The following is a 25,904-nucleotide window of genomic DNA, read 5'->3' on the forward strand; positions in this document are numbered from 1 at the left end:
TACGACCTCGCATGCGGGATTTCGGAAAAAAAAACACCCGACCGGCAACGGTAACAGGGTACGGACGTCGAAAGGACATTGGAAAAGTGAATTTAAGGGAATTCAATCCCGGTCTCGGTGGGGGAATGGGTAAAAACCGGTGAAGTTGCCTCGAATATATATACATTTGGATTGTGCTACAATAACTCGCTTATAGTGGGTCGTCCTACCCACCCGGAACACATTCGACGACGTTCGATAAGGTGTGTTGGTGTTGGCAAAGAGGCAGCACTACACTATTCTTCCTGCCGTTGCTTCCCACCCCCCAATGGCGCAAAGAACTAATTCGTATGATTTAGATTTTATGTTGTACGCCTCGAGGGAATTTAATCAGCAGAGAAGAACCTGTTATAGAGGGAGTAAAAAAAAAGGGCCCCGAACATCATCGTCATCATCATCAGTAAACCATACACCATACACCACCCCCGGATGTACAAGGCTGTACCATAATTGCTTATCACATACCACTACGGGCAATAATTCGTATCGGTCACGTGACCAATTCGCGGATCGGACCAGCACGACGGCCGGACGGTCGGAAGATCCGATCGTGGGAGATAAACGTACGCCTTAATAATGCGCCACGCTTGGTGTGTTCAGAGCACAAGCGCGAGGGGTGCATAAATTTACTCCTCTCCTGAAGGTTTTCCACGCGCCCTTCACGTTCCCTGAGGGGAACCCTCTTCTCCAAAGGGAATATAATATTGAGATGCTTGATTTAATGAACTTCTCCCGGGGTGGGTGGGACGAAGGATGAAATGACACACTTACGTGATCGAAGCGAATTGCGAAAATTTAATATTTATACAGGGACGCCATCACGAACAGGGCGCCCTAATAACAGCAAAGTGAGGTTAGGATTATAAGACACTGCACCGGCGCATAATTAAAGGTTGCGCTGGGGTTTTATGTATTCATGGTGCAGCAGTATGAACGGCAAGGTCAGTTGAAGGAAAAATTGAGATTTTATCACGTTTCTTTCAAACTTTTTCCATTTGCTATTAAGGAGGATTTCATGCACCACAACGAAGATTGAAATATAAATCTTCACCTTTCAAATGCTCATATCCGAGCTAATTCATAATCGTAATGGATCATATTGTCCCCCTTGCACTATGGACGTACTATTTCACTACCAACTCGAGTGAATCATCAGCTTCAGGGTGTAACACGTAACACCGGTGTATGACTAAGAACTCGTACCGCATGGACGCTCGTTCTACTTGACTGGCTGCTTAAATCAAGAACTGAACCGCAACCGTGCAACATCCGGTCCCTTCTAGTCATGGCGGCACTGCACCAAGCCCAAGCCCGCCGACTGCTTGCCGACCGGTAGCGTATTTGTTTTCTTTTCCACCAAACTCCACTCAGCTATGACCGGCGCACAAACCTTACCACTCCACGGCCAAAGTCGTAACGCGCGCATCGTGCGAGAAGAAGCGTTTCATAATTATCCAAACTGTTTGGCCTCCCCGTACGCGTTGGACCGACCGAATGGACGCGATGTTTCTCCACCGAACAAACACTTTCGATTGCTTTTTGGTGCCCTGTGGGGCGCAATCGTGCCGTTTGTCCCGTCGTTCCGGGATCGCAATCGCCGGGATTCCTCCTAACCTTATTAATTCTGTGCCACCCGCCCACAGCGCCCACGCACCATCCCGCTCTGATTTTTTTCGATTGCGGACAGGTGCATCGTATGCGAAAATAAATCCACTTCAACCGCTGCCGACAGCCAGACCCGAGCAACGATCTGCAATGGTGAATGCGAAAGTCGTGATTTTCCAAACGATGCGATACCCCCCCCCCCCCCTCCCTTCCCCTCTCCATCCCACCCCACTCCCCAGCGAATTCCCGCGTTTCATCACGACGCTGCACCGAGAACCACCAGCAACTGGTCAGCGAAAAAGGGTGGAGATCCACTGACGGGTGAATTCATTCGAGGGAGGAAAACCAGCTCAGAAGAAAAGCAAGAAACACACACACACACACACACACACACACACACACACCGAACCTTCTGACATTTCCAATCCCGAGCTCCACCACATGACGGGCGCACCAAATGTAGGTCGACTGTATAGACGCGTTTGGAAGTTGCTAGTGCTTATTCCACGAAACCGCACCGTGGGAAACTGTGGCGGCAACTTTGGACGAGGAAAATAGGAAAATCATGTAAATAGTTGACATGATTGAAAAATAAGCTGATTAGAGAGATAACTGTGTGCTCGGGGATGCCGGATTGGGTCGGGAAACTCACCACACTCAGCGCCCTCGCTCTTGAATGGAGGTGATTTTTCAACAACAGCTTGCAGTAGACGAAGGAAGGAAAGGAACGGGGGGAAAAAAAAACATTCTCCAACAAGCGCAGAACACTCGTGGGCGCTTTCACCTGGACTGTGTTCGTGGTGACGTGATAACGCGAGGAAACGATTTGCGCTTGATTTGATATTCATTTTAGATTGCGAACACGTTAGATCGGCAGATTGTGACAACGGCGCACGTTTTGCAGGCCGGAAATCAGGGAATCAGGTTGTTTCGAGATGGATGTTTCGGTTCTTTGATATTCCGAGCGGCTGTAGCACAGGACTGAGCATTCGCCGTACGTGGTACACATACGACAGGCGAACTGATATCCTCGAGTCTATAGTAACGCAGAATAGAAGTCCTTCGCCATCTAGTGTGCAGTGGTTTTACATGTTTTTTTTCCCCTTCCCGATACGCGTCCTATCTTACGGGTGGCAACAACTATAATTGTTTCTTTACGTTCCACCATCGCCCACTGTGTCTGCAAACCGTTCGATATGGCCATTAAAAATGCCTCACAACGGCACGGGAATATCCTCCGTGCAATGAATCACGGCATAACGATTACTCACACAAGGCGGCGGCTACTACGCTCGAAAAAAAACCCAATCCTGTACCACCCAATGGTAAGGTACGAGACATGCAATCAGCAAACACTCACGCAAAAAAAAGCAGGTTCCACGCCAATGGACGTGTCCTTGAATTCCGATAGTTAGCATTCAAGGATGCAAGGGACTACCGCTGGCAACGGCACGAAGGGAGGTCCTGTTCATGTGATGAAACAGTGAGCAAAAAAAAAACGCAAGGAAAAGTGTGTCACCATTGCAACGGATGGGAAGTACGAAGTACAAAACAAAATAATCAACACTGGCATGGACGTAGCGTGCGCGATAGTACCGGGGTCCAATACCTTTTTTAACCTTTTTGACCTCGACTGCGCCACAGCGATGGCGTAATAGTTGCTGTTCCTTTTATGTTTCTTTCTGTTTTTTCGCTTGTCCTGCAGCTGGCACCTTTGTACCCGGCGAGGTTTAGTGCCTTCCAAGAATGTCTGCCCGGAAGATTCTCGGTGTCACGGTTAAGTGGAGTTTGAAGTCAACCTTACCAAGGTAACTTCCCGGTGGGGGTCTAAGCTATGCGGAATTTGAAACTACTTTCCAGACAATACTTTCACACAAAACATGCTACATGCTTTGCAACCTCAGAATGTACCTACCGAGCTACATAAATCCCACCGGATTCATGCAAAACATTTACGGTGGGCCATTTTCTAAAGCCTCTCTAAAACCTTCGCCCACGGCCCAACCCCGTGCAGGAAAATTATTTGTTTTACAAAAATCATTACCGGATCTTCACTCGCCGTGTGTCATAAACCGTCCTCGTGTCCCCGGGGTGTACATTTGCAAGGCCCCTAACGCGCCACGGCCCCATCATCGTCGACGAGTGTCATAAGGATCTTTTTTTATGTAACCATCAACATCACCCATATAAACCCTTCAATAGCGCCGGTACGGTGTGTACATTGCTCATGCATGTTTTTACACAGCGTTTTTGTTCGGCCCGGACACTAAAACGCATGCAGCAGGCGGCACGGGATGGTAATATCGTAACACAATGGAAACAATAACCTTCTCCATTGCTCACGCTCGCTTTCTACATCTTGGCGCAACACGAACGTCACACCAAACTTCAGCTTCTTAACTTCAGGCAAGCAACAGATGCCGCACGTCGATGAGCAGCATAAGGATCGGTTTGTTTCTCGAGCGCCGCTTGTTGGGTATGCTTGCTATCGGGCGGACTTATTAGCCGCCACTTCTCGGTAGTCGGTTTTTATAGGCTGTTAGCTTAATTAAACTAAGTGCCTCTGCTTGTTGGGGGTGCCCTTTGCTGTGCAACCGAAGATCCGATGACCGGCGCCACCGATCGAGGCTCGTGGCCCCACTTCTCATAAACATAAAAATTGCATTCATTATTCATGGGCGTCGTTTAATCAACAAGACGGACGGACGGATTTGTGTGCCTCATTTGCTTTTGCGGAGCGCAAGCACACCACTCGAGAGGCTTGTACTGTACGCGTCCCGGATGCCAATGCCATCACCAAACTCTTTATCTAAACGAACGGCGAATGGCCAAAAAAAAAAGGAAGCGATTGAGTTCGGTTCGTTTTACGTAAAACAATTTAACAGCACTAAAATGTGTGGAAAAAAAAAACCTCCGGCATGAGTCACCGATGTGTGTGTGCGGGGTGTACTGCCGGGAGGGGTAAATTTTGCCACCCTTTTTTTAAGCCTACCCCGCTCAAGTGGCTGGCCGCGCGTGTATTGATGATGAGTTTGAAAATGAAAAATGCTGATCGAGGCCACCATTTCTCAAGCACGCCTCAATCACTCATCCAGCGTGCAAAGAAACGCCGGACTCGATCGCCAAACAGGCGGTGTAACATCTTGGCCAAAAGCGACGCTACGCAACTTCATCATCAGCAGCAGCAGCATCACGCTCGGCATGTCATCGAGCATCTTCTCGTGCACGATGCTCTCATTTTCGGTGGCTCCACATTCCGAAACCCCCACCTCCACCGGGCCAGCTTTAGACCCAACGGCTAAGTGAAACCCAATCATGTTGCGCTGCGACTTATTTCGCATTCGGTTTCAATGTTGGGTCCGATCATCAAACATGCTGTCCCAAAAAAAAAAACAAAAACGGTGCCAAAACCGACCTTTTCCGATTCGAGGGTGAGTTGTTTGGTAAGCAAAAATATCACCGTAAAGCGGCACATATTCTATTTCATAATGTTCTCCGAAAGTCCGCCCGTTTGTCGAGCTCGTACCTTGATTAAATCTTGATCTCCGCTGTGTCTCGTTGGATGAAAGATGGTACGAACTTACCAACCTCCCCGTACCGATAAAGTTTTCTGGGTCTGACGCTTGGAACACACACACACGGGAGACCCTTTTTCGGGACCAGGTACGGAATGGGATGCAAAAATGTCACACTTAATTACGAACCGCCTTCAAACTACAATCAACCACATATTTTTTGGCAAAACCTTGATGAAATCCCCGAGCCCCGAATAATATTCATCTCGGTTTCGGTCCCAAACATTCGACCCATTGCACAATATGATGCTTGAAATTTGAGAACCCATCGGTCCTTTTACCTTCTTACCGCCCCGAAACCAGATTTAACCAGAATCGAACAGACCGCTAGACCACTCCACTCGGGACTCGGGTATTTGTCATTTCTGAGAGGCTTCAAATTTTTACCCCAGTAAAGTGAAGGCCTTCTCGCCTAAACTGCGCTTCACAAAAGCACTTTACTAGCGAAAGAATTCAATGTGGCAGCGGCGAGAACCGTACACCATTAGCAGACGATAAATTGGATCGAAATTATATCTCACGGTGTGTCTCAAAACATTGTGCCACAGTAAACCGCCACAGCGCGAACAACAAATGCAGGTCAAATGCGCCGATTTCACTCAGCCCCCGGGGTTCGACAATTCGCTTGCAAACGCTAGAAATTCATTAGCGGCTGGTGGCGTGGTCAAGTCATCATTGCACACACACCAGAGGTGAGGTATCGCTTCTGCATCGCGATGATGTCAATAGCGCGAAAGCACCGCAAACCGGTGGTCATCGAATGTTCCTACGAAAGAATCTCATCTTCTGCGTCCAATGTTCACCGAGCTCCAATCGGGCAGGTAAGACAGCTTCTCCTGGTTTTTTTTTTTGCTTCTCCAGATAATCGACCACATCAGAAGTTAACGGAACTGAGCCTGTTAGTTAGCTAAAAACAACAACAAAAAATATAAGGCCCCCCACCACACACAAGGGCTTAATACGCGATGCTCCGCATTAGTTTCATCATTACTTCGCCGCACCAGATGAGCATCGTAACCGCAACGAATTCTGGTGCCCATCGAAGGGCACACAATCGATGATCCCCCACAGGGATGAAATAGCTCCACCGGAGGGGAGGGGGGGAGTTTCCCCGTCATTCCCCCGCGCCAAAAAGATAAAGAGCCGAAAAAAAGCGCTCATCTCCAATAACGAGGAATTAACCGTTTAATCATCGTTAGAAGGTCATGCACATTAAGGGAGCATAGCAAGGGAAGCAGGAGCGTTTCCTTACGTATGCTCGCGGGAAGCACACAGGGAAAGAACAATTTCAATCTCATTAAACACTTGGGTTTTTTCCCTTTCACGCTCACCGAAAACCCGTTTTGGGGAGTTTCCGGTACCGGTATTCCAGTGGTTGGCCTGCACCACTCCTAGCACCACCTGGAAAACGCCAGAATCGCACACCACGCCACATTTGCGTGCATTCGTTTTCGTCGTGATCATTAGCGTGTTTTAGAACGTTCTGCCCGTTTTGGCCATGTTCCTTTGCCAACGGGCCCCAAACATTGTACGGCGATCGGTGCGTAGGCCGCCCCGTGGTGGATCACTCGCCACGATCAAATTAATTGTATACGAACACCATTACTTATCGGCGCAGGCGGGGGGTGCGCAAGGTGTTCTAGCAGTTGCGTTCTCCCAAACTGCTGGATGTTGTTCTCCAAGTGCTCCGTAAGGAATGCTCCCCCACCCATCTCGTGCCCCTCCTCCCGTTCGGGGTTTCGTTTACCGATTCGATTTGATTGATTGAATTTCTATCCCAGGACTTTATCCCGGAGGGTCCGGTTGATCCAACGCCATGTCTCGAACACAATTCGCCTCCCATATAGGCGGGAAAAAAAAATTCCAAAACCGAGCAGTCGATCTTTGCGACCCACATCATTCGCTTACCACTAAAAACAGCTGCCCGCAGATGGTTAAAACCCTCCCCCCCCCCTTATTTTGGGGCCGTGTTGGGCGACGGGAAGACATGTACAAAGCGCAGAAACAACAACATCCCACGAAGGTGCTCAGTGAAAACAAAGTCGAAAGTTGGAAGAGAGGCGCACGGGAGAGGGTTCCCACCCCCCCACCCCCCACCCCCCAGCTGGCACATCATTGGCGGCCAATTCGTTGTGGTGTTCAGCTTTTTTTATTTTCATTCAACCCCTTCCTATTGCGCCCTCTTCATGCGGCCAACAAAGACTCTTTGTCGTCGGGTTCGCGGTGATAGTTTTCCTTCGTACGCTTTTTTCTCACACTTTTCTCCCGGAGCTGTCTCGTTTGTTGAGAGATTTGCTGTGGTTTGGACATTTTCTGGCACGATCCCCCCCGTTTTTTTGTGTCCTCTCGACTCGACTCGACCAAACGGACCGAGAACGCGGGCGGTTTTCGGTTAGAACATTGTACCACACACACACACAGCGAGCGAGGTGTATTGGTTGGTAACGATTAGAGCCCACTAATTTGTGGACATTAGCTTCTTAGCATTTTGCGTTTTTGCTTGGTTCCGACAGCAAAACAGTTTCTTCGCTTGGCGAGGGACTATTCATTCTTGGTTCCAACTCTCGGAGTTCGCTACCCTTTTTCTCTGGGGATGATTTGATTCTCCTTGCGATATACCATTTTTCCTCACAAATTTGTTTTTGTACGCTCACCGTACACTAACCTTCGACAAATGAGTTTGCTGGTAGACCAACCGTTTAGTGTGATTTTTCCTTCGGTGGTGTTTTTTGGTTTTTTTGTTTTGCTTTGCTCTCCCCGCGTAGGGACGGGTTAGCGAAAGGTGAAGGTGAACAAAAAATACGACAATCACCACCAGCAGCAAGTTCCAGCGCAGGTCTAATGAATTTGCCCCAGTTTGGCGGACAAAGAAAGGCACTGGAGGATAGCAAAGTGAGACAAAATTGAGGTGCGGAGATCGGTTTCAGTCACGAAGCGGGTCGGTCCCGGCGAGGTTGCGATCGGTGTTTGCTTGAGGTTTGCGACTGGCCGTAAAGAGGTTGCAGTCTTTAAACACCAACTGCTGGTGCTGGTGGACTATTATAGTAACATTGCAGTCTATTGCCTTACCCAAAAAATGTTTCTTTTAATTGTTTAACAAATTCCGTGCACTCTCACACACTAATCGAAAGGTTAACTCTACTGTGTACAAAAAGGTATCGCACTCAAATATGAGCGTTTCAGCAGAAATTAATTATTTTCAACACATTTTATTTACCTTTTGCATCGTATGACTGGACTGTGTTCGTTTTTAATAAAAAACAGTAAGTGTTTCGATCTGACCCCTCCTGACTTTATTGCAGCAGATTGCAACAGCAACCGAATTCGGTGCCGAAAGATTTTAATTAAATCGGCCACCAACTCCACCACCGCCACCAGCACCAGGACTGTTGTTGACAGAACGTTACAACACGCGTCGCGTGCGACAGAGAACGGCCGTTTCGATAGAAAAATAAACACGCTTACACACTATTACCAGCTGTTCGGCACAAATGTGAAACGATTGAAGGTCCTGTCGAGGGAAGAGGAGCATTTTTTTTTGTTCTCGACAAAAACGCAATATCCGATGCACGGATGCTTCGGATTCACTTTCAATCTCATCGCTTCGCTTCCCTTATCTCGGTCTCTCAACCACACACACACACACACACACACACACCATTCATGAGCTACCGGGCACGTACGACCCACGACTGGGGCTGATGGTCTGTTCTAAAATCTCATGTTACGCCTAATAAAAACATTTAATTCGATCCCTCCGCAGCTGCTGCACACGCTCACAACACCTCCGGTTTCGGCAATGGCAAGAGGCCCCCACAGACTCCAGTGACATTTCCGAACCGACATCCGCTCTATAATTAGAGCCGATGTAGCGAAAAGCATACAACAACACAGCGAGCGCTCGCCCGTTCCACTCCCTCCGGTTTCGGCGTGTAAGATATTGTGAAAGGAAAATAAAACCCACCCAATCTTCCTTTTCCACTCACACACACACACACACACCCTCGATTGTGGCTAATTGCATTTTCCTTGCAGGAAAAGTGATCCTGCTTTTAATTTCATACTCGCGCGACTCCGGCTATTAGTGGGCCGAAAAGACGTCACCAGGAAATCGGGTCGTACCCAGAAGATCTCCAGCAAAACCACACCGAAACGACGCAGAGATTTGTAGCAATTAAGTGCAACGAGTATCCGGGAATGGAGGACAAAACAAATACAGGAAAGAAAGAAAAACCAACGCCAGGGCCACAGTGGCGGCGACAGTGAAATGCACTTCCATCTTGAGGTATGTCCCAGCGCAAAACAAACCGAAGGGAAGCCAACGGGAAACACCGCACAGTATGAATGAGTTCGAGTAGGTACGGTTGGAGTGAGAAAATTTATCACTCTCGAAAGGAATGGAAAGAAAGCGCATACTTTTAACGGCCACTCCGTCCAATTCTTAATGGTGTAATGCAACGGAGTGCAGCCAACACATCTCGGGACCAAAAATAGACCTACACTAACCGAGGTCGCTCCTTCTGCTACAAATTGACTAATGTGGTCTTCGGGACGCTTCGGGACGGTGTCTTTGTACGTTAGGAGGGCTGCGCCCTGCGGAAGACCTTGAGCGACATTACCCTCCGAAAAACCCCGGGAACCAGTTGCCGGCCGTTTATCAATCTACCTCGAGCCTGGTCCGGGCATGGAAATGGTGTGTGTGTTTTGAAAAGTCTTTCCTACGGGAGCGAGAAGAGAATGCACTTCTAGTGCTAATATTAGTGACACGGGACACACGAAGTGCGCGCGCGAGTCTCACTGTGTGGAAAGTGTCAAACAGCGCCAGAACCGTGGAAAACCCGGGCCAGAATTTATGATGGAAGTAAATTTATTCGATTCATTCTATTTTCTGTTCCTCCCTCGTACCGGCACCGGTCGGGAGTTTCACGGCGGTACTTACTTTTTCTAAAAATTGATCCACCCACATACGGGACGCCAGTGTGTCGCCCGGCCTTTTCACACCTATTTCGTACGAGTGCGGGCGAGTGGGTTTTATAAAATAAGGGAAAATAAAACCTATGGGCAAAACCGCACGAAACGAATGGTGATGTATGGACGGTGGAAACCACACACACACACCCAATGTATCCCCGGTGTTTTCCTGTCCCATTGGCTGTCAGTACTATCAACGACGGTCATGTTGATGCTGATGACGACCATGTTCCCGGTCGGGAACCGTTGGATGGATGGCTCGCTCACGTTGTCACCCCCATCGGCACGGCAGGTCTGATGATATGGAAATGAATATTTGAATTAATTTCCGTTTCTGTCATTTACCCTACGTCATTCCGGAACCGGAGCTCCCGGGCGGTGCCGGTTACGACGTAGAAAAACCGAACCATCACCGCCAGGTTATTGTGCATGACGAGTGACAGGAACGTCACTGCCGAAAATAAAAAAAAAAAAACACCGGGACTAAAGTATTCCATCTATTTTTATGCCCTCGGAAGGTCACCACAACTGGACCAATTTGGGCCCAGTGTGATCATCTGAACAAGATTACATTGTTAGTGTATTCGATTTGTGTGTGTTTTTTTTTTTTTTGCTCCTCTGTACCATCACTGCCACATTGTATCCCACTTGATGGAGAATAAATGTGCGAGTGAAAGAGAAGAAAGATGAACTCAAAAAAAAAAAACAAACCTTTACGTGAGATGAAAATTCACACCTCAGTTCGTCCACTCGTCGAAATGTGTCCAATTCAACAAATGCACCACCACCACCCACCGCCCATCAAACTCGGTGGAAATCCAACCGCGGAAACAAACATTCAACTTTCGCCACGGAAAGCACTTTTTTTAATGATGGACATAAAAAGATGACGCATTTTTGAGGGCGCGCGAAGAACGAGCGCGTGTCGCAATAGGATGTTAAATTTCTCGATAAGAAAACTCCACGGAAGATGAGGAGTTTGTTTTTTTTTTCTCTGCTAACCTTACCTTACTTTATGCTCCCACAAACGAGTTTTTGGGGATGTCTTGACACTGGGAGCACTGTGTCGCACGATGCCGGCAGATCGCAATGACAAATTCCTAACAGCGACACAGTGCGCGGTACGCAATGACTTTACGATGCCACCCTCGCAGCAGCAGCATTCGAGATCAGCATAAAAATGCAAAGTTGTGGAACGTTCGTGCACGATGTTTTGAGGGTTTTACTGGAGAAGATCTTGAAAGTCGGGACTTCGGGAACACACACACAAAATGACCTACATTTCCACAGCGTCGTTTCCTCGATCATCAGCTTAGTGGGCGAGTGGGTCGTCGGTGGATGGCGGGAAAAGGGAAATGCGCTTTTCGAAATATTAATCCGTGTACAATCGTTACCGTTTATAAATGGGCCAAATGCTGATGCGCTCCTGAACCCGGTTAACGGCGGAACGGTCAAGAAAACGGTGAGTCACAATACGTCAGGCACGGTGTAACGCGTGTACGTAACGCAAGATGGTACATAACTATTTCACTTCACGCAGCATATTAATAGAGTCGCATTTAACGGAAACAAATACAGCTCCATCCATTCCGTTCCGGCCATTGTTTATGCATTCCCGCTTATGAAACCACTCGCCAAAAAGGGCGCAAGTGAAACACAGGTGAAACTTGGATGCATATTTATAATTGGGCCACCCACCGTACCGCACCGGATGGCAGGGGGGTTTAAGATACCAGCAAACAGCTAAAAAGTGGACGAAAAAAACATACATAACGGGCAGCAACAAAAAAAAACGCTGAAAGACAATCGTTATGTCATGTGAAGAACATTGTCCGAATTGTCCGGACACAAAGCGGTGGTCACTGTGCTTGCAATGAAAGTCACCGAATTAATGTCCCTTCCGGATGGTGCACGTTTTGTTTCCTTTCTCGCTGCTTCTTCTGATTTTTAATCGGGGGTGTGATTTTTGTTTCGTGTGAAAGGGCCGCGCACCAACTTTCTTCTACGCGTTTGGCTCACTTTAAGCGATCACGTAACACGGCCTTTACACGCGCGTATGTATGTGGCAGCCTCCCCCCCCCAAAAAAAAAAACCGGAGCACCCAAACACACCCGCTAACGATGAAAAATCACAACACGCGGCTCCGGTTCCCGCTACCCGAATTCCAACCAAACAGCCGCAGAAGACCCGCGCCGACCTCGAACGATCGCTTATCCCAGCGCTGTGCGTGCGCTTCCGTACACAATAAGCCGTGCAGCAAAAATCATTGTACCGCCCTCGTAAATCTCAATTCCCCGGGAACGGCGGTGGACGGTTGTCTATCGACCGGCGCTGCCACAATTCCATCTTCTCAGCGCCCGTGCGAATTCCACGAATTTCGAGCCACCTTCCCGGTGCAAAAGCGAAAAAAAAAACGCGACCTGGAAACCGCACCCGGTTCTCCACCGTTCCGCCGTTGCATGAATAATTAATCAGCGCGGAAAAGACACCGAAACCGAAACGCCATCATCTTCTGGGTGGACGGGGTTCTGTGGCACCGGCCCGTGGGGCACGGTGCCACCTACTACCCGGTAAGACGTCGGCCGCTTTTGTTTCATTATCACAGCGCAACATCATCGTTTCGTTACCCCGGCATTGTCGTTACGGTGCGCAGACGAAACAACAGCAATCAGAACGCCCAACCACCCCCGACGGCCTTGTCAGGGTCGCCGGTTTAGCGCACGTGAGACAACACAACGCGAACCAACGTGAACCCCCAAAATAAAAAAAAGCGAACGGTGTCACCGTGTGTCAAACGAAAGTAAACATCGCTACGGCCAAACAATCATAAATTTAGCCCAACCCCGCCTTCCGCCCAGGTGGAAGAAAAAAAAAACGGATGTGAAGCGGATTTTCCGAATGCATCGCTAATTAAGTTGCACAATCGCGACCGCGGGGCAGATGTGATGCGAGCGGATGCCAAAACGGAGACGAAATTAGCTGACAGCAGTTTGCTTTGCTTGCGACGGTGTGTGTGTGTGTGTGTGTGTGTGTGTGTGTTTGTGCTAATTCCTCAGTACGACTTCAAGGATTTGGGAGATTTAAAGGATTTAAGAAGGTATATAATAGTGAAACACGTGGATAGACTCAGTGAGACAGCGCGCTGTTAATTTAACCGTTTGAGTTGTTTGCTGCGTCAGGCTTTATAATTCGTTCGTGTGTTGTGGAAACAGTAAGATGGCATCCCAAAATTCATAAAGAAAAACATCGTTTTAATGCTGTTTAGACTTTTAAAATGGTTTTAAATCGTTTAACAACATTTACTCTACAGGTAGCGCATGCTCAATCAAAGATTTTTCCTTAATGTACTATTAAATTAAGTGGTAAATAAAGGGAAAATCAGCATGCTTCTAAGACCCAATGTAAACATGTCAAAACTGCTCGAAAGGGTAAATTAAGGATTGCTAAATTTCCTTTAATTTACCCTTATATTACCCGGTAAATTTGGGGTGATTAAGTGCCTATTTAACGAAATTTTTCTCTTTGGGGACTTTTTGTTGCCCATTATCTCGAGCAGAAAATTAAAACTAAGACACATTTTTAGGGAATTTGATTACTACATTTCGCCCATTTTTTTCTATTAACTTATTTAAAAAATTAACATAAGCCACCCTTAACACTAGAACGACCAAGAGTAGGAAAGTGGCATTTTAGTACCAAATTAGCCCAATTGAAGAAGATGACATCGGCGCAGGTCTTCACCCGCCAAGACCGGTACAAAATCTCAGACCAATCCCCTGAGCTGTTATTTCATATTCGTCGAATTATTATCGGATTTGGTCCGGAGATATATTAGCTAGTGTCGTCAGCTCTTCACACGACATGACTGGTACCAAATCCCACCCGGATCAATCCCTCGGGCGCTGGACTGACTATCCAGTTAAGTATAAACATAGTCAAAGACAGCCAGGAAAGAAATTTCTAAGTGTCTTGAAGTTGTAGTGTCCACTGGAGACGAAGACTAAAAGGAAGCGTATTCAGCTAAGAGCATTCTACATCGTTCTTAAGAAGGGGCCTTCGTGTAGTGCTACATCTGGACTGTAATATCGTCGAATTTTGGATCCTCTATCCTCTATGTGGTTATTGATCGAAGCAACAACATAGAGTAAACCATTGTCATTATGGGACATTAATATCTCGTGATTAGTCTCATATTTTGGCCAATTTTCCTAGAATGCTCTCTTAAAACTAATTAGATAAATTCGACTCCGTTCCTCAATTATGGTTTAACCACTCAGAGACAGCTCGTAATATAAGTCCTGCCGCTCTGACCCCACCATACACAGAGCATGATTTTTCATGAGTTTTCACTGTTGTGTTAATTGAGCTAATATTCTAAAGGCTGTTAAATAATCTTCCTCAAGAAAAGGACAAACCTCACAAGGGATTTCCTTCATAATAGTGATGACAGATATAATGCTTTCCAAAAAAAATGACTCATCTTAGTCAGACAACTTGCCATAACACATATGTCAAGGGCACTGAAATCTGAGTTTTTTATTTCAATTTTAACTCAACTGTTAACTCAACGACATTTGACAGATAGTAGAGAAGTATCGATACTTTGAATACATTTAGTGACACATTTTATTCCACGGACAAAACCCAAAATTCATCCTAACCATCTCGGCTTCGCTTTTTTTTTGTCTTAGCGAACCGGATACTTGGAACGCTTGGAACACCAATCGACCACCATCAGTGTGTGTTAAACAGCATCCCATGGTCTGGCGCCCCGAACCGGATGCAATTGGCGAATCGACCCGAACCACCCTGATTGCGTGTCACGGATTAAGCCACTTCCCCTTTTTGCGTTTCCCCCCCCCTTGCACTACACAACCAAGATGGATCACCACTTTTCCAAATCCTTTCACTTCCAATGCTAAACTCGTAAGAAACCAACAACAGCAAAAAAAACAGAACACCTTCAATCCCCCCCGGATAGGTGACCCTCGGTGTCGTTTAAAACGAAACCCCATCGTGGGGATCACGGGAGAGAAAGTGACTTTTGCATCGCGACGCACCATGTTGTCCGGGGCGCCCACAAACCCCCCGGCCAGACGGAATACACACAAAAACAACAACAAAAAGGAAAAGCGCGTTTGCGAGAAAGTAAACAAAATCGAACGCTACGTTCGATCGGGGCGATCGCGGAACAATAAAAAAAAGACCCGTGGCCTGGGGAAGGGAGTTCAACCAAGCAAAGGGTCACTTACCTTCGCATGATCGGTATCGGAAACGTGTAGCGGCAATCATCGGCAGCCCGGACCGGTATGGCAGCGGCCGCAGCGGCAGCAGCTGCGACCGCGTTCGCCGGGATCATCTGCGGTATGAGGGACGCACCCATCGGCAGGGTGGTGTAGGGCGGCGGCAGATGGCTGTGCAGAATATCGGGGATGATCTCGATCGGCGGCGGGGATCGATGCAGCGGGGGCGGCGGTTCGAGCGGGTGGATGTGCTGCAGGCGGTTCCGCGCCTGTCGTCGCTCGCGCCGTTCGCGCCGCCGATGCTCCCGGGTGCTGAATTCCGACCCCGGGCCAAGCATTGTCGCGACGATCGGTTCCGGTCCGGGTGCCGGTCCACCGCCGATGAATGCCGCCGGTCCAATCAATCCGGTCGGATGCTGCAGGAGAAGTTGTTGGGGCGGTTGTTGCTGCTGAGGTTGCTGCTGCTGAGGTTGCTGCTGGATCGAATCATCCGTTTGGGCCTCGGTGGACGTAAAGGTACGGGATGGAGCACTGACCGCACTACCCGGTGACCCACCACACTCCGCACCCACACCCTTCTCCCCACCCCCGTCGGCACCTAGCCGCTCGACAACACTAGAAACTTGAACCATTTGCTCCGGCGAGCCAACATTTGCATCACACGCATTGACAACACCACGATCGATCAGCGCTTCTTTGCGCTGATGATCCTCACCACCCTCATCACGCTCCACAATGCACTTCGGGCCCTTGGTAGGGCCCGCCCCCTCGCCCACACCATCTTCCATCACTCCACACGCGACACCCGTCGGTTTGGCCGCACGGTAGCAGCTCACTATGCTCACACCGGACGCCGCATTGTTAACGACATCATTCTGCTGCTGATTGTTTGGATCCAGCCGATTGACCTGGATCGACAGCGCGGGCAGTAACCCGCCCTCGACCGGCGGGGTCACCACCGTCGACGGAATGTACACACTGGTCCGGCTGCCACCCTCGGCCAGCCCGGCCGCCGGTACGTTCAGCCGCATCGCCACCACACGCTCGGGACTCGGGCTGCTAGCGAAACTGTTATTCACCACCGTACGCTGATCAAACTCACCACGCTGTACCGTGTCTGTGCTGCGAACACGATCCGCTTGCGCACCGTCCGCACGACGCACCAACGTCGATGTTGCTGCGTTCGCTTGCCGCACACAATTAAACGCGCTGTCGGCGCACGCCACGGCCGAACCGAGCATGGCCAGACCTTCCCCTTCTACCGTGCTGCAGCGTGGCGGCGCTGGTGTGCGTGAGATCCGTGCATCGACCGCACCAACACCAACAGCCCGGCCATCGTACGGCACCGACGACAGCGGCGGCGGCGTCGTCGCCGTTATGCTGGAATTATGTTGCCCTACGGCGGACGGGGTTGTTGCCAGTGCGGCGCCCGGCCCGTGCCCTTGCCAATGTTGGTGGTGCTGTGCGCTCGGGAAATGTAGGTCTCCACCGTCCGGTCGCAGCATTGCGGAAATTATGCACAACCCGTTGTCGTTGTTATTGTTATTGCAGGTACCATCGATGTTGTTGTTAATGCTGTTTATGTTGCTGCTGCTGCTGCTGCTGCCCTTCGACAAGCGGCCCGAGGCGAGATTCTCGCCATTCCCCGCACCAGCGTAAACCTGTTGAAGTGATTTTGAACACAGACAGACAGAAGGAGAGAATGAAAAAGGGTCGAGCATGAGCAAGTTCGGTTTTGTGAGTACATGAAATTCACCGAAAAAAGACACCCTCTCACCCTCATGCACATACACACACGCACACACACAGATACAGCCACAATTTGTAGCACAACTCGATAGCTGGTGGGTACGCACTTTCTCATCGCAGTATGCCAGTTTCGCAAAAAGGGGAAGCATAACTACACATACCTTCGCCCATACACACCCATACACAGGAAGGCAGAAACAGAGCAAAATCTCGGAAACTGAACACCCTGGTGAAAGGCCGCGCACAAGCGGTCCTTCGCTTTACGCCTTTGGCCCTTCAGTCGAAACTGTCTCGCTTCGTTTCGTTCGCCACGCAGCTAGCTGTCTTCGTTCGTTTTTCTACGTCCCACATACTGCATGCTATGCTGCCACTTTAGCCTTTTCACGTTTGTGCACGTTTTGGTGGATGGATGACTTACCGGAGGCCGGAGTTCTGGTGATCTTGCAGAAGGGCATAGGGCTGGGTACAGTGATCAGTGGCTGGCGTCGATCAGCAGCCACCTTGCTTTCCGTCCCAAACGTGATCTTCTTTTACACAGCTCGTTTGCATCGTGCCCCTTAACTGTTTGGATATTTCGTTACTCAGGAATTGTTGGATGTATAAGTGATCTTTGAGAGATCTTTTTTTTGCAAGAAGTTTAGAACTCAGAAGGGGTAATACTAATACTCTGTTGAAAGTTCTAGGTCCTTTGTTACATAAAAATTATTGAAAACAGTGCGAGAACCTATTGAGAAATAAGTTTCATTTTATAAGAGACATCTTTACATGAGCATGAAAGCATGAGCATGTCATGCGAATGATACCGATCAACCAACTTCCGAATTACCTTCAAAGATCTTCAGAACAAAACAAATGAATCGATACACGAACATGATTTCAATTAAACGATTTAAATCGTGTGCTTAAAAATATTCCTTCCATTTTGTCAACTCATGCCCTCGAAGATCGTTACATCATGACGTTAATTTAATTTAAATTATGTATGTCCCAATCGCTTCAGAACACCACGTTACCTGACTCTAGTCTAAACCCTGACGATTTCAAAATATTTTCCATTTCTTCCCCGCTTTCCCTTAAGATCTTTCACCGTTCCGCCACGGATGATGCCATCATCAACCTGCATTATACGAGTCACGCAATTCGATTATCCCCCGTACCAAACCTGACCGGCCGAAATCGCGCTTAGCTTCGGTTAGGATGCTTCACGCTAAGCTGGGTGCTACACGCCGGGACGCTCGGAGGCTGGAGCCCTTCGCCTTCGCGGCACCATTCGTCATGATCATGGTCGGATTTCCCTTCTGCTTTGAACTTTCCACGCTCGGAAAGCGGTGTTTCCCGTTATGGCGAAACAAAACGGACACCCTGGGACCTTGGTACGATCGGACCTACCGATACCTACCGATGACTCCGTTCTGGATGATCGAGCGAACGAGTGCTCGCGCACCACGCAGACAATTGCGTTTCGCGTTCAGGTACGGTTTCAATCGGGCAACAGTGCCACAAAAAAAACAAGCGGCCACCGATTTGATTGTGCTCGCCATTTGGCCAACATTATGCCAGGCTCACAGGTTCGCGGTTGTTCAGGGCAACACCCAAAGACCCACGGAACGGAAACCGTGAGCGGAACGGTGGCAACGCTGCGGGTGACAATTTCAAACCCCCCAAAAGCCCGATCATTATGGTTATTAATTTGCTACAACGATTCACTCGGTTCCCCCCCGGGGCAGCAACAACAAAAAAAACCGGTAAATGACACATTCGCCGGCACTTGGCCAACAAGGGGCAGGGACGATCATTCAACGGTGGTGAATAATCTTTCATTTGTGTTGAGTGTGCCGCTGCGAAGCTTTCTGGAGCGAAACGGAACGATGGCGATTAACGATTTCGTTTGGGCAGATTAAGGGATTACGGGATGACAGCTTTGGAAGTGGACCGAAGAGAGAACTCGGGGAGCAATAGATAGCATCGTTGGAACAACGCTGCCGTGCTACATTGTGTGTGCGATCGCTGGAGGGATTTACTGGGCTAAGTCTATTGATTGTGGGAGGCTTATCTAGCAAACAAACCATGTTGGCATACAGATACAGTGCGATAAAGATAAAAGGATTCTTATCATGTGTTGCTCTTTGAAAATGAAGCATTAGGACACATTTAGCAAATCCATCACACTTACGAGGAGATGTAATATCGGCATTTCCTAAAAGAATCTTTGGAACTCGAAAGCTCAAAGCTCAAGCTGTCAGTAATATTTGATAAACCAACTCATGATCGTTTCATCCAAAGACCGTTTTGGCTCATTTGTGTCCAGAATTAATCAAAAAGCTGTAAACCAATCAATTTAATTACCTGTGTTCTCAGTCTTAAAATACTCTTAATAACTTATCGTAGATCATCTTTTGAAAGTCTAGCTCGTCAAGTACTAGAACTCCTTTCCTATTTTATATTTGAACATACATCATTTTATGTTTATTATACTATATTAATATTATTATAAGTTTTGAAAGTCTTGCTCGTCAAGTACTAGTACTCCTTTTCTATTTTATATTTGAACATACATCGTTTTATATTTAACTTACTATATTTTTATATTTGTTAAATTATTTATGATTCCTAACGAATTCGTTATATAGCTATTGTAGCACTCTGAAGAATATCTGAAATCCTACTAAGAGGGTTTCGTCTGGTATGGAAAAAGTCCATGTCCAAAAGGCATATGTGAGTACAGGCAGTCCCCGAGATACGCGGTTCCTCTTATACGCGTATCTCCACGCGGTGTTTTGGAAATTTGACAGCTGAGTGAGTTTATAGCACAAAATCTAAGCAAAAAGGTGTAAAATTGCTCTAAAGTAGCTTTCTTTGTCATATAAAACATTTATTTTTATGTATTCTATCAAAAAGTAACCTGATTTGCTGAATAAATTATAGGAAGAGAAGGAAGTCAATTATCTAACTTTGAAGTATAAACGATTTTACTCCCGGATTCGACTTACGCGGAAATTCGAGATACGCGGATTTTTCCCGGGTTAAAGCGGTCCACTATAATAGCGTACCTCGGGGACTGCCTGTACTGAAACAATCCAAGTTCTACATAGTCCCAGCTTGGTTCGTCGTGACAGGTCTTTGGAGAGGTGAAGTTTCTTCAGACTATTTATCTAATTATAACTAATTATCTGACTATTTGCTTAATTATGTATGATTCCTAACTCGCGATATGGCTATTGAAGTATGTTATTCTGTAATTTGGTTCAGGATTTCTCAAGAAGGTAGGTACTCAATACCATTCTTATTAAGAACACCCTCAATCCCATTATCGATTTCTTCAAGCACTTCTCCTCAAAGACATGAATTCCAACATTACTAGCCGTTGCCCCTTCGAAGCATCGAACACCCATTTCATCTGCCAGCAAAACTTGTTCGTGTGATGGAACCAAAACAAAAAAATCACACACACACACTCCTCACAGTCAGATAAATAATTATCCACCGTTTACATCACATCACTTTCCCTGTCGCGGTCACGGGCGCGTACCGTAACCGAAGCTTTTCCGGGGAATGGTTTCCGTTTTTCTGTTTTTTTGTTCCTCCTCCGGTGCGTCTCGTTCGACACGCACGGGTTGCTCCCCCCCGGGGGGGGGCTTGCAACGGAAGTGTTTCTCACCTTCCGAACGGAACGCTGCACGTGCCACGCAAAAGAGTTTTCTTTCGCCCGCTTATCACACTAATCCCACCCCATTGGTGCGGGTCGACACAACATCAACCGGACGAAACATCCACTGGCTTCTGTCTGCTCAAGTCGCTTGCATTGGCACGAAGTCGAAGCAGTTGGCAGCGTGCTGGTGGTGGGCAAGGGTGAGGTGTTTCCATCACACCCTGTAAGGCGTCCCATAAGCAACCCTGCGGGCATCCGGGGACATTGCGGGAGGTTCATTAGCGTGCCCGTACGCGTTCTTCCTCGTACTGTGGCCGCTTATCGGAGAGCTATTAAGCCAAACGGTAAGTTCAATGCCACCAGCAGCTCGGCTTTGTTTCACTGACGGGCCGCACGATTTCGTTTGTTTTCCGGCGAAACTGCCGATAACGAACCTTGGTGCTGGACCGTGCGTTGCCTGGTTGCGTGACACGATTTTCGGAAACCCCGGTGTTACTTTACCGGGAACCGTCAATTGGCTATGGTCAGATAAGCTGCCTGCCAGTGATAAAACGCTTATGCCAAAAGGGTCATCCTATCGGTGTGATGGGTGAGTGACTCGCACACGCTTAACTTCAATTAATGGCACGAAATTGCTGATGATGGGTGGTCATGATTCCCGTACCCTTACCTTGGCCGACCGCAGCGTGGTTGAACGTCCAATGAAGTTAAAATCACAGCAAGAAACAAACGCTCAGGACTCGATCTCGTATATCGTTTAGAGCACCAAAAACTAATCTAATTAATATCCCCATAACTTCTATCGAATGGTGATAACGAAATGATACTTCCCAAACGATTCTTCGACACTCTGATGCCTTCCTCCCTGAGTGTAGACTGACACACGAAGCAGTGGAAGCAGTTTCTGCATCTGCAATGCGATCCACTTCTTGCCCCACACACACATTTCCACTCCATAATCCAACGTAATCACTCAGTCGTACCAGAGCGATTAAGCAACTAATGAATGACACAAAACGGGAACTAACCTGATAATCGTCCCGGTAGCTGTCAGCAAACCCGTCCACTTCCCGGCCCGTGCCGGTGGCACCGGTGACACCGAAGCTGTCCAGTGCGAGCAGACTGTACGGTAGCGAAGATGTCTCCAGCTGCGATGCCCCAACACCCGGCTGCCAGCGGCCCACGAACGGTGTCTGGAGCTGTTGCTGCGGCAGATACGGTCGCTTTTCGCTGCTACGGTCCGTCGTTGCCGTCAACGTTTGCCAGGGTGCCCGTTCGTCCGTCCGTCCGCACTCGGCCAGCCCGGGCTGGAAGCTGTAGGAACTTCTGCTGCTGGTCACCGGCGCACCGGTGTAGCCATAGGAACTGCCGTTAATGCCGTTTGTATAGTAGTTGTTGTTGTTGTTGCTGTTGCCGGTGACGGTGCTACCGTACCCGTACCAACCGCTAGATAAACCGCCCCCGTGCGTTCCAAAGCCAAGCTCGGGCTGATCGTAATAAGGATAGCTAAACCGATTCCCGGCCTCACTCTCGCCGAGCGGGCTCGGTTTGCCCGTCCGGCTACGATAGCTCCACGCGGAAAGACTTCTTCGCATCAGTGACTGCGGCTGCCGGTGCGGACGGCGTCGGTGGTCTTGGTTTGCCCCGGTACCGAAGAAGCTATAGTTGTTGTTGACCCGATGCAGCACCTCCATCTCGTCGGAGGAATCCGACTCGGAAATGTTATTGTCGTACGGTGTCCAAAGCATCGAGGACAGTGCCTCCTCGACGTCGGGCGGTTTCCGATGGGCACGAGATTGTGGATTCATCCTGCTTCACTGGGCACGGACTTCCGTAGCGTGGAGTGGTTTTAGCGTTGGTTCTGCGCTAGACGGTCCCCCCGAACCGCCGGGATCTTCCCGGCTAAACCTCAAACTAGCGCACGGACAACAACGGTTCGTCGAGGCACGTGGCACGTTAATCTAGCGCCACTTCCGCTCGATTGCATTCGACGCCCCGGGCCCAACGACGATAGGCAATTGGTTCGCAAATAAATCCCACCACTAGAAACCGACCCACACACACTCCAAATTCTCCCGGTCGGTCTCAGCTCAGAAAGTGATGTCCGGACGTTGCATCACTGTGATCAACCTGCACCGAAACGGCTAGCCTCCGTGCGAAGGTCCTACCGGACCGGACCTGCTTTGACCTGTCCTCGCTGGCTAATTGTTCGGTCATTGTTGATCGGCACGGTCCGTACGGGATGGGTTCGTCGTTTAGTAACATAAACATAAACATGCCAAACCGATACTAACCCGATGCGTCATGCGGAACCCGGGGCGAGGTTGCGTCTTCTGTAGCTCGCGGTCTCGGGGAAGGTCTCACGGAATTTGCGTTCATCCAGCCAAACGTTGCCCGTTTGTTTTGGGATTCTTTTTCGTACCGTACTCGCTGTACAATCTCGCGCAACCGAACGCGCTGCATACGATCCCAGAAAGGGACAAAGATTTCACTGTTGTTTGTGGCCTTGTATTTTTCTGTTCCACCCACACCCCACCACCCCTTCTTCAATCGCTCTCGCCAGTTCACATTCACCGGCGATGTTTAACGTCCTTTTTTTTGCTTGTTGCGACTGCCGCCGTACTGCGGGGCGTTGAGTTTCGATGGTGAACGATATAAGGGAATTCAAATTAGATGATATTTATGTTTATGCTGCTCCGCGCAACCACCGGAGGGGACGGTTTCAGGCGGAAGATTTCCCCCGAAGGTTCTTTATCGTGCCGGGCATCATTAGCATCCCCGTCATCATCATCATCATCGTCGTGAATGCCCTTGCCTTTCGCAAACCACACCGCTTTGGTATGTGCACGGGAAGACTTACTGCTCGGCAAGACCAACCAACAATGTCCTTCGTTAAAAGGTTCGTTATGTGTGTGTGTGTGTTGGTGTGTTATGTTGATTATTTCATTTAAAGCAGCAACTCGGTTATCTGTTTCGTTAGTTCCCTTTTTTGTGCCTGTTTCAGTCCTTTTTGTTGTTGTGATGCTGATCTAAAGCGACCCCGGCAAACTCCATTGAAAAATCACGACCTCCGATATTCGCTCCAATTCTGCACCACCGCACCGGTGCCGAGCCGATCACCACCGATCTGGAGTACCTTTTAACTTAATTTAACTTTCAAGAGTTCTTTTTGGCTGTTTGTTTTGCTTTGCCTGTTGCAACCATTCCACGCAGGTTTTCACTTTCTTACGCCTTTGGTCGATCGATTTATTTCTCCAATCCTTCACGACTCCGCGAAACTCCATTCGGTGAAGGTACCGTGAGCGCTCGCTAGTCCATCCCGATCGGCCGTACAGATTAAGCTTCCATTGTTTTGCGATTAATTTCAACCTCTCGGTCGCTAGTGTGTGTGTGTGTGTGTGTGTCCTCGAACCGAGAAAAAAAAGCCGTCCACCAAGAAGCAGGCTCAGATTTGTGCCGTTTCGCCGAACGTTTTCGCGGCGAAACGCTCAGACACCGGCCTGATGTACACGTCCATGAAGCCAATCATCTTTTCGGCTGCCCGTCCGGTGCGGCTTCAATCCTGCGAACGGAAAAAAAACGAAACGGACAAGATGGAGAAATCAACAACGAGAACGTTAAAAAAAAAGCTGAGGTGTATACGGGTGAGGTGTATTAACAGCACCGCCCTTTGACTAACGCTGGCAAAGACGCTTGGCCAAACGAGCGGGTGTGTTTCCGTTTTTCCATTTCGCTTCCGAATGAATATGCATGCACGGCTATGCTAATGAAGAATGAATATTAAGTTTGTTAATGAAAAATGATAATTCAACTATTGCCATCCTCGCTGGGAGCAAAGGGGGGCGGTTATGGGGCGGTTATTGTTTGCATTTTCCATTGCTTCGAGTGAGGAATTTTCATATTTCTTCACGCTCCTTCAACGGCGGCAATGCTAAGCGAGTACTTGCCCGCGGTGGTTTGAGGCTTGCTAGAAGATGCTGAGAGTTTGAAGGTGGGTAATAACATGAAATAAAGATCATTTTAAGCAAACATTAAACTTAAGGAGTTCTGGATGGCCTCGAAAATCTTTGAAGCATATTTCCTGTTCTCAACATCGCCTCGGGTTGTTATTTCTCTCGATAGCATAATGCTCGATATTAATCATGAAAATTGTTCGGTTACATCCGATTCATCCGTAACCTCATTTCTCAACCTCGTCGGACGAGGCCAGCACGTGTGTGTGTGTTGCGCTGTCATTCATCGTTCAATTTCCAATGTTCTTCACTTGCACCAACCGTACCGGTGACGAAACAATGCATTTCATGCATTTGCATCACCGTGTTAAGGCTACGACGTTGACGTTTGTCTTAGCTTCGGGAAAGACCCGGAACCACCAAGTGGCGGTCGGTACGGTGGAGGTTGGCGGAATAAGGTGAGCTCTCTCGCATGAGCTATGATTGAGGTGCACAAACGTAACCACCTTCCCTTCCCTCCCTTTACAGACCACTTCCATGCCATGGGTCTCGCTTTTCCACAATGTCTATTGTGTGACCTGCTGACTGCTTTCCGTTGCTTCAATGACACATTCACACACAGCCGCCACTGGTTGGAAAATTCGATTTTGCTACGTCAACATGGGCCCCCGTACGCTCGCACACACATTTGTGAATTAATTGTGAATGAACATTGAGCTTTTAGAGCCTACCGCCTACACCCTTATCGCAAGCTCGATTCAAAAGAGAGCGATCAATGTTTGAAGACGTCGGCTTCTTGCTGCCTAATAAAGATGCCTCATGGCATCATGGCAAAGGTAACCCACGGAGGGGATGCGATAAATATTCAATTTGCAACCGGGCATAACATAACCCGGTATGTGCTACAGCAATGTATTCCCCCCGATGCTAATGGCTTTCGGGCGAAAAGTTTACGTCCAGGTTCCAAGTTCTCGCCCGAGTTCGCGCTACACCGGGCAACACTTTATTTGCGAGCGACTGCATATTCCTGCCTGCGGGCTATATCAGTAACCGGGGATTGAACCTTGGCCGAACGAGTTCATTTTGCATGCGTACACAAATCATTGTTCCGTAAATGGCT

General features: G+C 48.5%; 1 protein-coding gene across 1 annotated transcript in view; it reads right to left on the reverse strand.

The window, feature by feature from the left end:
* LOC128713833 (uncharacterized) overlaps positions 1-22,639 on the reverse strand; it is a 110,258-nt gene extending 87,619 nt beyond the window's left edge. The window contains exons 1-2 of the mRNA XM_053808702.1: positions 21,860-22,639; positions 15,443-17,094 (exon numbers count right to left, since the gene is read on the reverse strand). Coding sequence (XP_053664677.1) covers positions 15,443-17,094; positions 21,860-22,639 — 2,432 coding nt within the window. The remainder of the gene's footprint in view (positions 1-15,442; positions 17,095-21,859) is intronic.
* Positions 22,640-25,904: the final 3,265 nt, after the last annotated feature.

This window comes from Anopheles marshallii, chromosome 3, assembly GCF_943734725.1.
Source record: "Anopheles marshallii chromosome 3, idAnoMarsDA_429_01, whole genome shotgun sequence".
Lineage (NCBI taxonomy): Eukaryota > Metazoa > Arthropoda > Insecta > Diptera > Culicidae > Anopheles > Anopheles marshallii.